We start from the raw sequence: 15,374 nt of genomic DNA, 5'->3' as shown, positions 1-15,374 counted from the left end.
CTAAGCTTAGGGTGGCCATCTTGCCCCACAACCCCCTACTGTAAACTACGCCAACTCTAACTTTAGTAAAACATGGGAAAGTGATTTGTTGATATATTTGTCATCTTTCATTCAATTTTAATTCAATTTCAATTCTTCTCCAGATGGATCATTGAAATCAAAACGGAAGCGGTTTATTTAAGAAATGAGTTGGTGCCAACTGCTTCTTCTGATATTTTTTACTTTCAATTTTTATATTCTACAGGATCCAGCTACCCTCTGCGGATTTGCATATCCCTTTAGGTAGCACATCAGATGAAAATGCATCATCTCATAGGATTATACAATTCATCGCCTTTCGATCAATATTCGAGATGGGCGCCCCATTTCTAGTACACTCCCTCAACGTACAATGAATGTTTTCCATCCCGTTAATAAAAAGTTGTAAAACGATGTGAAAACAGCAGTAGCAAAGGAAATCCAATCAACTATGTAAGGTAACTACTAGGTATGTATACTCTTCTAAACTCACCTTTCCGTTGCTGGCGCTGACGGCCCCGGGAAACTTCTCCGTCCGGAACTTGTTCCACGGTTGCCACTTGAGCTTTCCGCCTCCGTTTCGGTTCACCAGCACCTCGAACGTCCGGTGCCGCCGGACGTCCGACTGCAGCGACGCCGTACAGATGGTGGACGATTCCTCCATGTGCGTCTGCCCGGCACAGTAGATACCCTCGATCTGTATCCGGCAAACGTAGCTGGTGTGGCTCAGCTGTGGGGGGACGGAAGAGAAAAGGGAAGGATGGTTTGGTTAGATATGTGTGGTTGGTTAGCATTAGCAGTAACAGAAGAGAACTAATAACTCGTTTCCTGATGGTGGGTGCATGTCAGGTCAGGCCGTGTGTGTATGGCAATAACGGTTCAATTAGTAATATTGCCGCTGCTGTATGATGCACCGCATTCAGCGCAATATTTCAACAAATTTCATTTCCAGAATTCATGACAACAATATCCAGTCCCGAATTTAGGTTCTATGGGAACCATCGATTCGGATGATTGCCAAGGCCCTTCTCTGTAAATAATTCAAACATAAGTTAAATAACAAAATTATTACCGTCAGAACTTCTGACACTCAATAATCAACAATCAAGAATCGAACTTCATCAGAACTGCATCATCATCATTCTGAACAAAACATTCCAGGTTTTCAAGGATTTACTAGGAATTTTAGGAAAACCATTTCAAGAAATAAACTATTCTAATAAGTAGGGTTTTTATCCAAAATTGTCAAAAGGTTTCGAAAACCACAAGAAATTCGCCAAGTTTTTTTTTTCAAGGCAACCACTTCAATCTTATCATAGAAGTTTACGAAATAACAGGCTTAGTGATTTTGTGATGTTTATTCATCGAATACAAAAACAATATGCCAAATTTTACAGATATGCCGGATTCCCAAGGGAATGTCAACAGAGATCCTCTCAGGTATTTCCACAAGTGTTTCTTTAGAGATTTCTTCAGGGATTTCTCCATATGCAATATGGAAGAATTATTCAAGAAACATTCAAGAATTTCACTAGCGATTGCTGCAATAATTCAATCTGGAATAAATCGAAGTATTTTAGTAGGAATATCTGCCAGGATTTTTTTTTCATAAAATTTTTCCAGAGATTATCTAAAAACTAATACAAGATTTCCCTAAAAATGTGTACAAACAATTCCAAAGATTCCTACAATAATTCGTCCAGAATTTATTGCAGACATGAATTCCTTTAATTTTTTTTTCTAGGTGTTTCTACAGAAATCCTTCCAGGAATTTGTTAAAAAAGCTTTCCTGGCATTTCCTAAGGAATTCCTCACGGGATTGCTTCCGGGATTCCGCATGGGGTTTCTTCAGAAACTCCTACAGGGATTCCTTCAGAGACTGCTACCGGGATTTCTCCGGAAGTTCCTCCAGGAACTCTTCTTAGCATTCCATCAAGATTTCTCATAGAATTCCATCTGATATTTCTTCAGGAATTCTTCCTGGGATTCCTCCAGGATATCCTGAAAAGATTCCGCCGAGAATTCCTTCTGGGATTTCTCCAGGAATTCTTCCTCTGGAAGTTGCTGCAGGGGTAAAAATCCTCCAGGGAGTCCTCCAGAATATCTCTAGGAAATCCTCCAGAAATTCCTCCCGGAATTCTTCTAGAGATTCTTCCAGGAGTTTCCCTAGAGATTCCTCAGGGAATCCCTATAGGTATCAGGTATCAGTAGGTCGGCTCTAGAGGCACGTTCTCCTCCATTCGGGAAATTTGTGCCATCGCCATGAACACGAGCCTATTCATCATTTACCTGACGGAGAAGGGAAGGAAAAAGGATAGGACATGGGAAAGGACAGGTAAGGGAATAGGATCGTCATACTCGCAAAAGCGTACCACAATGGGTTCACATAGCGTCCTGAAAAGGACACTGTAATAACGCATAAGCGTGCCATAATGGGTTCGAACAGCGCCCTGAGAAGGGCACTGTGATAATGCATAAAGCGTAAAGAGAGCCTATAGCTCTTTACCACAGCGGGTCAAGAACAACAGAACGTCCTGAAGGTTCAGGTTTCTGAAGTCAGTTTCACTTAATAAGTGTTTCCCGAGTACTCGTAAACGCAATTGCGCAAAAACTGGACAGTTACATATTAAATGATACGAAGTTCCATAATCGGATTCACAGCTATCACAGGCAAATGAATCAGCTTGCTGAATATTCGCCATGTGATAACTGAGTCGGCAGTGGCCAGTCAATGCTTTGACCAGCATGCTGCAACTCTGCTTTGACAGATTTGTTAGATACTTTGCCACTCCTAGAGATGGCTCAGTGCAATACAATTTGGTTTGACGACATGACTCCAAACTATTACAGTATTGTCTGTGTTGAGTAGCAGCCCAGGTGTGAATCTGAAGCTTTACCCAACACTTCGATATCGGAATAGCTGGCTCAGGGCCAATGAAGTCATATGATGCTCCAGTACGAGCTAACTCATCAGCCAATTCATTTCCAGCGATGGAAGAATGGCCAGGTACCCATGAACAGCGTTTGCTGAATTCAGCTCCTCGATTTGAGTTCGACAAGCGATAACTAACCTCGACCTGGAGTTGGCCGAAGCAAGTGCTTTAATGGCAGACAATTAAACGTTCCATAATAAATACAAAATTTCCCATAAATAATTCGAAAAGTCCCAGTGAAGAAACAGGGGTGTAAGCAGTAATAAAAAACAAAAGTTCCATAAACAAATAAAAAAAATGCATAAATAAATCAAAAGTTTCCATAAATAATTGATTTTTGAGCAATTAAAAACGTCAAAAATGCAATGAATAAATCAACTGTTGCAATAAAAAAAGCCATTTTTCCCACCAAATAACTTCGAATATTCCATAAATAAATCCGATTTTTCCATAATAAATTAGAAAATTCACAATAAAAAAATATCGAAATAGCAATAAAAAATTCAAAAAATGCAATAAAAATGACGAAATTACCCATGAAAAACAAATGCAGGAAAGTATGAGACAGTGAAATGCTGAATCGCACTTATATGACTGAAACGACTGAAAAGCTTGCGTAACTATGATTGCAATTTACCGAGCAATTGCTTGCTGTCCGAACTCGCTATCGCTCGTCGGACCTAAAAAAGGGATAACATCTATGTTTGCATTATACCGGGCAAATTCTTGGATCTGTGGTTTGCCTAGAACCGAATCGATGCAGTTGCAGTGCATCGGATATCGGAAACTTCGGCGGCCTTCTGCCGCCTCAGTTCCTCAATCCTATATGAAGCGTCGCCGCATGGTCTACATAATTTTTTAGCTCAAAATGCATTTACGTTTATTGCTCGTTTTTTGACATTTATTGATAATTTATTTTCTTGTTTATTGCACTTTTTGAATTATTTACTGCTTTTTCGATTTTTTTTATTGTGAATTTTCTAATTTATTATGGAAAAATCGAATTTATTTATGGAAAATTCGAAGTTTTTTGGTGGGAAAATTGGCTTTTTTTATTGTAACAATTGAATTATTCATTGTATTTTGACGTTTTTTTATTGCTCAATTATTTATGGAAACTTTTGATTTATTTATGCATTTTTTTATTTGTTTATGGAAATTTTGTTACTTATTACTGCTAACACCCCTGTTTCTTCACTGGGACTTTTGGAATTATTTATGAAGAATGATCACTTTCTTATGAGTCGTTTATATTTTAGCCTGCTTTAATAGCAGCCTGGCTATCTGAACAGAAGTATATTACTTTGCCCATTACGTGCTGCTGAAGTGTTGATTGCACTCCGCACATAAGAGCAAAGATTTCGGACTGAAAAACGGTGCAGTGTCTACCAAGTGAATAAGACTGATACAGCCTTAGCTCACGAGAATAAACACCAGCACCTGCTCGACCTTCGAGAAGGGAGCCATCAGTGTAACATACGATGCCGTCTGAAATATTTCTCTCCAGATAACCAGATGTCCACTCTTCCCGGGAAGGGAATTTCGTGGAAAATGTCCTATATGGCAAATTACAAGCAATTGTAAGATCACTTGGAGCAAGGACAATTTTGTCCCAATTCACCAAAAGTGGAAACAACGAGGTGTGTGTTGGTGTGCGGTTCACAGGAGATTCCTCTAGTAGATCAAAAGTGACGGAAGTGCAAGAAAGTGCAAGAAAGTGCTTCTTGTTTGAGATGAATGTGTAGTGGAGCAACGTCTAAGAGAACTTCGAGTGCTGCCGTGGGAGTTGAAGAGAACGCTCCAGACATCGCCATTAAGCACATCCTTTGGAGATGGCCTAATTTTGATTGGACCGTTCTCATTTCACCCTTTTGCCATCACACAAGATATCCATAAGCCAATATTGGCCGAACAACAGTTGTGTAGATCCATTTCACATACTTGGGTTTTAGATCCCAAGTTGTACCAAAGGTTCGCCGGCATTGCCCGAAGGCCATACAAGCTTTCTTGATTCTGAACTCAATGTGAGGTGTCCAGGAAAGCTTGGAATCAAGAATGACTCCAACGTACTTTACCTGTGGGGCCGTCCATATACCACGTGGACAACTTGGAGCGGGGAGGGGGTTCAAGAAAAGTCCACGCTTGTCCACGGAGAGGGGGGTGGGGGTTCGTCAAATGTCCACGTGGACAAAATTGACATAAGAATTAAGGCTTTTTACGGCATCATCAGCATCGGCAGCCATGTTGGATATGAGCCTCAAAATTTCAAAGTGATAATTCTCTGCCACCAAAGCGAATATTCGTATGAAAAAGTATCATCCTATATGCTCACTCGCAGTGATTACGATGATACTTTTTCTGCTGCGTTGCTGCAGAATTGACAGTTTTTTATCACTTCAAAAATGCGAGGCAAACAATCATTGAAAAGCAAAAAGTCAATGATTCGTTTGAAAACTTAGTGATGCAGTAAGACACCTTAAGAAACAAAGATTTACAAACGTAACAAATTATGTCGCATTATTGATGGGATATTCTTCAATAACAGTTCTTGACATTTTATTTTATTATACATTGTTTTTAGTTGGACGTGGCTTCTCCAAAGAAAAAAAAATCATGGTATTGACTCATCGACAAATTTGTTTTAAATTATGACAACTTCTAATTACTTACTTTTTTTCATCGAGCAATAATCTGAAGATTAAAAATGGAGTGTACACCATGCGAATGTTGGTGTTTCAGCCAGATTTTTTTTTATTGAAGTTCTGTGTGGATTTCTCGAAGTTTCAAATCAAATTTTGTAAACTACTTCGATGTTTTTTTTTTATTGATTGTTCATATTCATTACAAAACCTACTTAAAACTACCTTATTCTAACAAATGTTCAAGTTATTACCGAAATGAACCGCAAATGTTCTCCTGTTCAGTGATCCGTATAGTACATTTTTTTCATTATCGTCGCAATGGCTTTACCGTCATGACTAATGTAGCATACTACCGTCACACACTACATTCATGCTGTCTTCGATGCATGAATGTCGTTTACCATGAATGTAGCATATGGCACCATGATTGTAAAACAAATCAAGATGATGGGAGTACGAAATGACAGTTTTGCAATGTAGAGCTGGAGTTCCAGTGGTTCCGAAAACTGCGGTGTCGGGGGCGTTACTTGGGGAGGGGGGAGTAGGTGTTGGTTTAGGAAGACTTCGGAGGTGTTTTAGGAAGCTTCAGAGGATTTTCGGCGGGTTTCAGGGACATTACGGAGGCGTTACATGGCGTTTTCGGGGGTTTTGGAGGGTCTAAGGTGCGTTACATGGAGTTTAAGGGGGATTTTGGCGGCATTCCAAGAAGTTTCAGAGCATTTTCGGCGGATTTCAGAAACGTTACGGAGGCGTTACATGGCGTTGTTGGGGATTTCGGATGGTCTACGGTGCGTTACATGGAATTTCTGGGGGTTTAAGGGGCATTTTGGAGGCATTCCAAGAAGCTTCAGAGCATTTTCAGCGAATTTGATTTCAGAGTCGTTACAGAGGCGTTTTTGAGGATTTCGGAAACCCCCAGTAGTGCTCCTGTATAGGCCCCGAAACCCCAAGCGTAATATTTAATTCCAAAATGGCCTAGGATATCGGGTTTGAACATCAACTCAATTAGCCAGGTCCGAAAATATTCGTATGGCATCAGTCTTTTTGATTTGTTAGACGTAGGTCGTAACTATTCAGTTGGGAGCCACTGTCTTTTGTTCCCCTGCTCCATTGGTGGTTAGGACCCTCGGAATGCACAATCCGAAAATCTTTGTCTCCGCTTCCTCACACTTCCGATTCCTAAGTTATACGCATGTCCCGGTTGCAGTTTTCAGAACCACTGGCATTTAATTAGTTCACTCAATTTGGCAATCCACTACATTTTTTGGCGTGATTAAAAAAATGTCACAGTCACCCATGAATGTTTTTTCTGGTCATGCGTGAATGTTTTTGTTGCATGATAGTCAAGATCATTCACCCACGATTATCATGTAAACTACAGTTTTTGACAGTACATTTTGAATCACTGCTCCTGTTTGTCCATCTTATTTCCCTAATGCTCTTTTGAAAACAAAACAAACTATTTCTTTTTACTTTTACACTCCAACTGATGCAATGCATTGCTAACCATAATGCTGCTTTTTGCTGAAGATCATTTTCGTCAATCGACCAATTCAAAATTTCATCTATTCTTGAAAAGTTTACTCTAAGCCGATTTTTCAATATTTGTTCCGTCCACTGCCGTATCTCTTTGGTTCTATTACACTCTGTCACACGGTGCAAATTCGAGTCAGGTACACCACAACTTTCACAATTTCCATCAGAAAGTCTCCCTATCTTATACATCAATAGTTTTTCTTTATTCGCTATCACATCATTCAACAGTAGAAATATGTTGGATCTGTCCTCGGAGCAGAGAAAGTTTAGCTCGTATTTTTCCAAAGGGTGAACCAATCTTCATCCGGAAAATGGTCTTCAACCCTCACTGAAATCTCGCAACTTCTGAGGAACTTGTAATATAATTGCTTGCACGATTGAGCTTCTGGGTTGGCTTCCTGGTCAATCAATCGCGCAAGTTCAATCCACTCTTTTGCGTCAGGCGTCCATTATTAGGAATATCCAGCAAATACTTCTCCTCAGCTACATCATTACGCAGGTTCAAAACGTTCTTCACAAAAAGAGCTTTGCATTTAGATTCTGGATCAACCAAACGCAGACCACCTCTACTGTGATCTAGATAGAGCTGATCTCTAGCCACTCTGAAAACAGATCCACTCCATAGAAAATTTCCGACCATGCTTTTGATTTTGGCCAAATGGCAATTCTTTGGCGGAAAAACTTGTGCAATGTACCACAATTTGGAGAGTACAAACGTATTCAGAATCCACACACGTTCCAAAATGTTTAAGTTCCTTTGTGCGTTTGTCAGCAGGCGAAACTGGATGCTCCTGATTAGCTTTGAATAGTTCTTATCGATGACCTTCGACCAACATCCAGCAAAAATGACACCCAGAATTGTCAGCTCATCCACCTCACGTACTTTCTGTGGACCAGATCTTGCATTGTTGAGCCTCAAAAAAGATGATTTTTGTAGGTTCACCCGTATTTTTGCATGTTGAGTGAACGATTCTATGATTTGCATAACCAAATCCAGCTCGTCCTGGCCTCTGACAAAAATAGTAATGTCGTCGGCATATGCTGTCACTTTCAGGAATTTTCCGTAAACCAGAACACCACTGGAGCTAGCATGTAAGTTCCTAATCAAAGGCTCGACGTAAAGCACGAAAAGGATCATACTGAGCGGGCATCCTTGCCGTACCGAGGATTGTATTTTGACCTCTGGTGTTAAAAACCCGTGCAAAAGAATTTTGGAGGTAGCTTTATTGTACAAAGATTTTAGACATTGTATAAAACCAGCTGGGAAACTAAATTTTTCGAGCACTTTCCACAAGAAAGCGTGATCCACGTTGTCGAAAGCTCTTTCTAGATCTACACTAAGTAGAAATCCTTTGAAACGTTTGGACTCAACCGAACGTGTCACAAGACGTCTGATGTCCTTGAGGTTGTCTGTACAGGATCTGCCATCCACGGTTGCACATTGTCCTGGGCCCAATAACCGATCCAAAACCAACGCAATCCGTTTCGAAAGAATTTTTGTAAACAGTTTGTAGTCCGTGTTTAATAGACTAATAGGACGGTGATCTTGCAATGTTGGAAAATTCCCTTTTTTTGGAATCATGATGACTATTCCGGCGGAGAAATCTTTCGGTGGAGTTGACTGACCACTCAAGTACGAATTAAACAATTGTAACATGTCATGTTTAAGAAGGTCAAAATGTTCTAGGTAAAATTCGTATGTTAGACCGTCTGGTCCAGGAGATTTATTTTTCGTGCACTGTTTTAGAGTGAGCAAAATTTCTTCCTCTGTAATTGGTCGAGTCAGTCCAGTTGCATCTTCTACATCTAACGTGTTTGTGATGTAGTTGATTGGGGTTTCTGCTTGAACGGTCATTGGTAGTTGTTTTTTCCGCAAAGATATCGGTATAATAGCTGTGTACTTCGGTCAACGATGGACGGTTATTTTGCAAACCACCTACTCCCGCAGATTGAATCACAGGTGTTAGGTGATTATGCAAATGTTTGGACACCTGGTAGACATTCATTCTTTCTCCTTCCATAAGCGATGATTCTGAAATTTTTGACTGGAGACGTTTGAGACGGGCGTCTTCTTGTTCCATCAAAAGATTCCTTACCATCTTGATTTCCTCAGCAACATCTTCTCCCTGCCGTCTTCTGTTGATCAGATCCTGATATCGAGAGTACAGTACATTCTTCTGACACTGCTCTGCCTGATAAGAACGCCACGATTCACCCTTGTAGAAGCTACGCACTTTGGCTTTGAAAGCGTGGTTCCACCACGAGCTGAGATCCATATATTCCAATCTACCCCTCAACTGTTGATACTGATTTTTGAACGCTTGACTAACCTCTGGTACCGACAGTAGTGTCGAATCGATTTTCCAATATCCTCTTCCTCTAGTATTGAGATCTTGCTGCTGAACGGACAATTTCAATAGCACTGAATGATGATCTGAACACGGTACCGCTATAGTTTTCACATCACGGACCCGAGACACGAAAGCCTGTGGTCTGTAATATCGATCTAACCGAGAAGCACAGTCGGCACGATAAAAAGTGAACTTCTCTAGATGGAGCTGTTGCGCAATGTCTTTTAGCTGAAAGAGTTCAACTAGACTACGAAGGCCGTTCGAGTAATTCTTTACAGAGCTGGTCGAATCATTTGGATCTAATATACAATTGAAGTCTTTTACTAAAACTGAGTATTCACAATTGGTTTTGCTAATGTGCATTGTCATTTGGTTTAGGAACAGGTCATCCCTTTCTTTTTTCTTATTCGTCCCGGAGTGGGCATATACATTTATAAAGTTAATCCCATTTATAACGACTGATGTTATCCTACCGGACGAATCAAATATCTGAGAGCTATAGCTTAAATTCTTCTTCACTAAAATACCTGTTCCTTTCCTATCCTCACTTATATTTATAAGAGGGTTATGTGATCCAAGAAACGAAAAATTTTCAAAAACAACCTCTTGTAAAAACAGTATATCAATATCATAGTTTTTGACAAAATCTTTGAATATCAATTTGTTAACGTCTGTGTTGACGCTATTCAAATTGAGAGTAGCAATGTTCATCGAATAGTTCATTTCACAGTCTTACAATATTAGCTTCACTTACTCTGGTTGCGTTGACTTCGTGATCGCGTGCGCACTGATTGCTTCTCCAGCAAACGTTGTTTCGGAGTTTCGGGTTCTGATGAATCTGAAACGTTGGCCGCTGCGGACTCGTCTACTCGCGACTTGCGCCCTCGCTTCTTCGCTGTACTCCATTCTGCTCCTTCCATTTGCTGCACTTTCGCACTCCCCTCTGACTCGATTTGCTCAAGATGAGTGCGCGCCGCTGGAACTGGCACCTGCGTCCCAGATTCGTTGGTTCCTTGAAACGATGTCACTTGCACACCGTCCGACGCTTCGGTTAGTGTGGACACACTTGGCTCCTTAGCAGCTGCCGTTGGGGCCGCCACTTCCTCACGAGCTTCGCTCCCTTGCTTAGATTTGTCCCGACCGTCGTCGGATGGAGATGGCCGCTGATTTACAAATCCTCCTGTTAACACTCCAGCATAGGATGTGGAGCCTGCTTCGCTATGGGTCAGACGGTTAGCGACAGAAGCTCTCTTCGGACAGTTCACCTTAACATGCTCCGGACTGCCGCAGACGAAACATTTGTTCTGCATACCCTCTTAAAACACGCGAACTTGGAAGTGTTGCACGTGGAGCTGAGGAGGAATGGCGGTGGAAATCTCCATATGTGCACCATGCACACCGTTGAGTATTGGATACCCTGTATCCTGCCCGTACCGTTCCCGAACCATGTGATGAATCTTACCGTACTTGGACAGCACGTTTGCCACGTGCTTCTCGTCAACTTCGATTGGCAGCCCAAAAAGGCGCACATATCGGAAGTCGCCCCTGGCCGTAGCAAATGACACCTGTGCCGTCTCACCGTTGTCATAAGCGAATGTGTCAGTCGGCGGACACTTCAGCAGCGCTGCTTTCATGAACTCCTCAGACTGAAACTTCACGTATACGCTGTACTCCCTGGGCTCACGGAACATAGCACTCAGGGATTCCGGAGCCCATCCACGCTTTCGAAAGAAGGCCAAAACCTCCTTGTCCGATGGCATTTTCGATTGTTGCCCGAACTGGACCTTGACACAGTTGGCGTGTACATTTCGAGATTCCATTTTGCTTTTTTCCGAACCGATAACGATGAACTGACTCAAGGTCAACACTACAATAGGCAGCCGAGCACCGGCCGAAACAATAAAAAACGATTCAGTTGAACACCAAATAAACGCTTCTGCACAGTAGCACGTCTATTCACACCGGCGCTTGAATACGAACTGACTTTTTTTCATCGAGCAATAATCTGATGATTAAAAATGGAGTGTACACCATGCGAATGTTGGTGTTTCAGCCAGATTTTTTTTATTGAAGTTCTGTGTGGATTTCTCGAAGTTTCAAATCAAATTTTGTAAACTACTTCGATGTTTCAAAATACATGTGAAGATTTGCTGGCTTATCTCTTTTTTGGAGCTTCCTTTAAAATTTAAGATGTTTCTATAGGATATTGAGGTCTAAATCTCAGCAATATAATTTAGTTTCGACTATAATTTATGCATTTTTGAAAAGTCGCTGGAACTTTGTTTTTGTAAGATACTGAGAAATATGGTATTATTTCAACAAAAATTTAAGAAAAAAAATACTTTGTCTTAACAAAACAAAACAAAACATTTTAACACCGTCTCCAACCAGAGATTTCACAGACTGAGCAATCTCTAACATAAGGCGATGGACATCACACGAGACATCCAATGAACCAGTGGGGTATTTTCCGTTTGACGAAAAATTTTCACCGACTGGAACGGGAATCGAACCCACACTTCAATGAACATAAAGCTCAATTAAAAACAATGTTGAAAACTTGTAGCTACCTATTTTGTGCCTCTTTGAGAAAAACTTAAAAAAAAAAGACACGCAAAAAGTTTTCTTACTGTATTTTTTTTGTAAAAAAATAATAAATAATAACTTGTTTGTATTTCATATAAAGCTATAGAATATATATTGTTCATAAAGTTATTAATTATATTTAAGGCAATGTTTACGAAGAAAAAAGAAAACATTATTAAAAAAAAACTTTTTGGTTATTTTAGAATTATTTAAAAAAACATTTTTTCGGATGTCCACGTGGACATTGGGGGAGGGGGGTAGGGGTCAATGAAAAGTCCATGTTTGTCCACGGGGAGGGGGGAGGGGGTCAAAAACCATGAATTTTCTGTCCACGTGGTATATGGACGGCCCCTGTTCAGTTACATCGATTTCAGAATCAAAGAGACGCAAAAGTCGAACGCCATTACGGTTTCGCCTTTCCGTGAAAAGAACAATAGATGTTTTACTCGGATTAACCGAAAGGCCATATTGGCGACACCAACCCTCAACTACCTGAAGGGCGCTTTGCATCAGGTCGAAAAGGGTGGTTATACACATACCAACTAACAATGCTAGGTAGTCGTCGGCAAAACCATAAGTAGGAAAACCGCTATTATTGAGTTGCCTCAATAGCGTATCTGCTACGAGATTCCACAAAAGCGGTGACAAGGCTCCCCCTTGGGGGCATCCACAAACATTCAATTTCCTAATCCCTGCTAGACGCAATGTCGAGAAGAGATATCGGTTTTTGAGCATTTGATGAATTCAATTGGAAATCATTGGAGATATACCATGACTCCGTGCGGCTTCCAATATGGCATCGAAAGGCACATTGTCAAAGGCACCCTCAATATCTAAGAAAACACCCAAACAAAATTGCTTTTGAGTGAATGCTTTCTCGATATCGTAAACAACCTTGTGTAAAAGAGCCACAGTGGCCCATGCAGTGGCCTTACCAGATTGGTAGGCATGTTGGTTCACATGAAGAGGCACGTTGGCCAGATGAACATCACGGATGTAATGATCCACAATGCGTTCTAAGCATTTCATAAGAAAAGAGGTCAAACTGATAGGTCTGAAACTCTTTGCTTCTTCATACGACGCACGAGCCACTTTCGGAATAAACTTCACAGTAATATCCCGCCAGGATTTGGGAATATACCCTGTAGCAAAACTGCCAACAAGTATTTTTTACAAAACATGTTTGAAATGATCAAATCGCTTCTGAAGCATAATAGGATAAATCCCATCTGTCCCAAGAAAATTTGAATTAGCAAAGCTATTAAGTGCCCACTCAATCGATTCTATAGTTACAATACTCCGAGCCGAAGCCAGGGAATCGTAACTACAAGAAAATACATCAGGTTCATCCGAAGATGTAACATCCACACATCCAGGGAAGTGTGCTGAATAAGCATTCCAGAACTTCCTCATCAGAGGAAGTCAGATCGCCATTTGGCAAACGAAGTTCGTTCACTCGGAAATCCTTAGATTTCGCAAGGATTTTATTTAACCGACTGACTTCACTCAAACTGGAAACATTTGTACAAAGGTGTTTCCAGCCGGATCATTCGGCAGACCGGAGAGATTTCCTGTAGGCCTTGCGAGCCGACCTGAAAGCCTCCGAATCAGCCGGACGTCGCCTGTTCCAACTCTTTCTACATTGTTTCCTGAGTTTCGCCAGATCAGAATTCCACCAAGGGGTTCCTCTTGTGATCTTCACAGACCGTAGAGGGCATGCTTCTTCAAAAGCTTCCATGATGAAGGTCGTTGTAGTATCAACGACATCATCTAAATCACTTGGAGTGTCAATGGATGGTGAGTATCCATTAAATTTGGCCGCAACCAAATCTGTAAAAAGATCCCAGTTTGTTCACCGGGGATTCCTGAAACGCAATGTTTGCGAAGTAACATCTAAAAAAAGATGTAGCGATGGTCAGATAAAGATTCTTCATCTGACACATGCCAATCGATCAGCTCGTGACTAATTCTACTAGAGCAAAGCGTTATGTCTAACACTTCCTCTCTAGCAGATACCATGAAGGTTGGGCGGTTGCCTATGTTAAGTAATGCAAGGTCTGTACTACTAAGTACTCCATCAAACTGGAGCCTCTCAAGTTAATGTCTGAGCTGCCCCAGATGATATGGTGAGCATTAGCATCACTGCCAACAATTAGCGGAAGGCCTTTTGAAGTACAGTACGCGATGACTTGTTTGAAAGCATCCGTAGGGGATGGCTTATCATGCGGTAAATAAACCGAACAATAGACGTATTTCCTGTTAAGGTTTCCAACAGACACATCAATTCTGATAGCACATACATCTCTGGTGGTTAGTTCAGAGATGAGTGTAGCAACTATTGCGTTGTTAACAAGCACACGGGCTCGAGGCATGACATGTGAGTTTGCCATTTCATGTTTACTGAAAGTAACAAACACCGGGTTCACAAAGTTTCCTAGATAGAAATTCCCCTTACGGAAGTAAGGTTCTTTGACCAAGGCCACTTGAACTGAACCATTTTGCATAAGTCTGCAAAGATTGATTGTTGCTGTTCTTTTATGCTGAAGATTGATCTGAGCTATCCTAACCGTAGCCACTACCCAAACTAGACAAGACTAAACTCTTCGCAACAACAGCACAACAAAGAACAGCAGCAACAAAACCAGATCGGTATCGATTGGAAAACGCCAAAGGCGAGGATACACAGAATACACTGTGTAAATAGCATAATGCGAAACCATATACTTAGGTGAAAATTTAAACTAATTAACAACATCTTCATAATCCCGCCCTTATTTAGCCTCAAGTGAGACTAAAGAAGGGCAGCTGATCGTCTCGGAGAAATACAAGGTCCACTGCACCATTGCTCCGGTTAGCGCAGTAAGGGCAACATACTGTGGAGGGCGCCCTCGTACTCCACAGGCTCCGTTTGCGGTTAGGTTTTTATTAGACCCCCCAAGCCATTCATTCCTAGGCACGGTAAGCATGAAGCCGCATCACACCATGAATTAGGGGTCACCTGTTGGTGGACTCTTACCACCGGAACAGGCGGTCCGTAGTGTTATTCTTAGCCAATTGAGACAATCGCTACCGACACTACACAGCTATCTAGGCTGATCGAGAGAAGAAGTTAATATTGATGATCAACTTCATACGGGCCCGAACAGCCGTTAAGGCGTACGTCTGAAGGCATACCGAGAGGAACACCCATAGAAATTCTTGAAGAGATCTCTAAAGGCATGGCCGGACCAATTTACAGAGGAATCGTTGGAGAAATCTGCGCAGGTGTTCCAGCAGAAATTTCTAGCACAATCCCATCAGGCATTTCT

General features: G+C 41.3%; 1 protein-coding gene across 1 annotated transcript in view; it reads right to left on the bottom strand.

The window, feature by feature from the left end:
* Window positions 1–15,374, bottom strand: part of LOC109397114 (protein unzipped-like) — a 64,583-nt gene that overhangs the window by 36,051 nt on the left and 13,158 nt on the right. Inside the window, exon 2 of the mRNA XM_062855579.1 lies at window positions 512–748. Within this exon, the coding sequence (XP_062711563.1) occupies window positions 512–748 (237 nt within the window). The remainder of the gene's footprint in view (window positions 1–511; window positions 749–15,374) is intronic.

This window comes from Aedes albopictus, chromosome 3, assembly GCF_035046485.1.
Source record: "Aedes albopictus strain Foshan chromosome 3, AalbF5, whole genome shotgun sequence".
Classification (NCBI taxonomy): Eukaryota; Metazoa; Arthropoda; class Insecta; order Diptera; family Culicidae; genus Aedes; species Aedes albopictus.
This window is presented reverse-complemented; position numbering and strand designations above follow the sequence as displayed.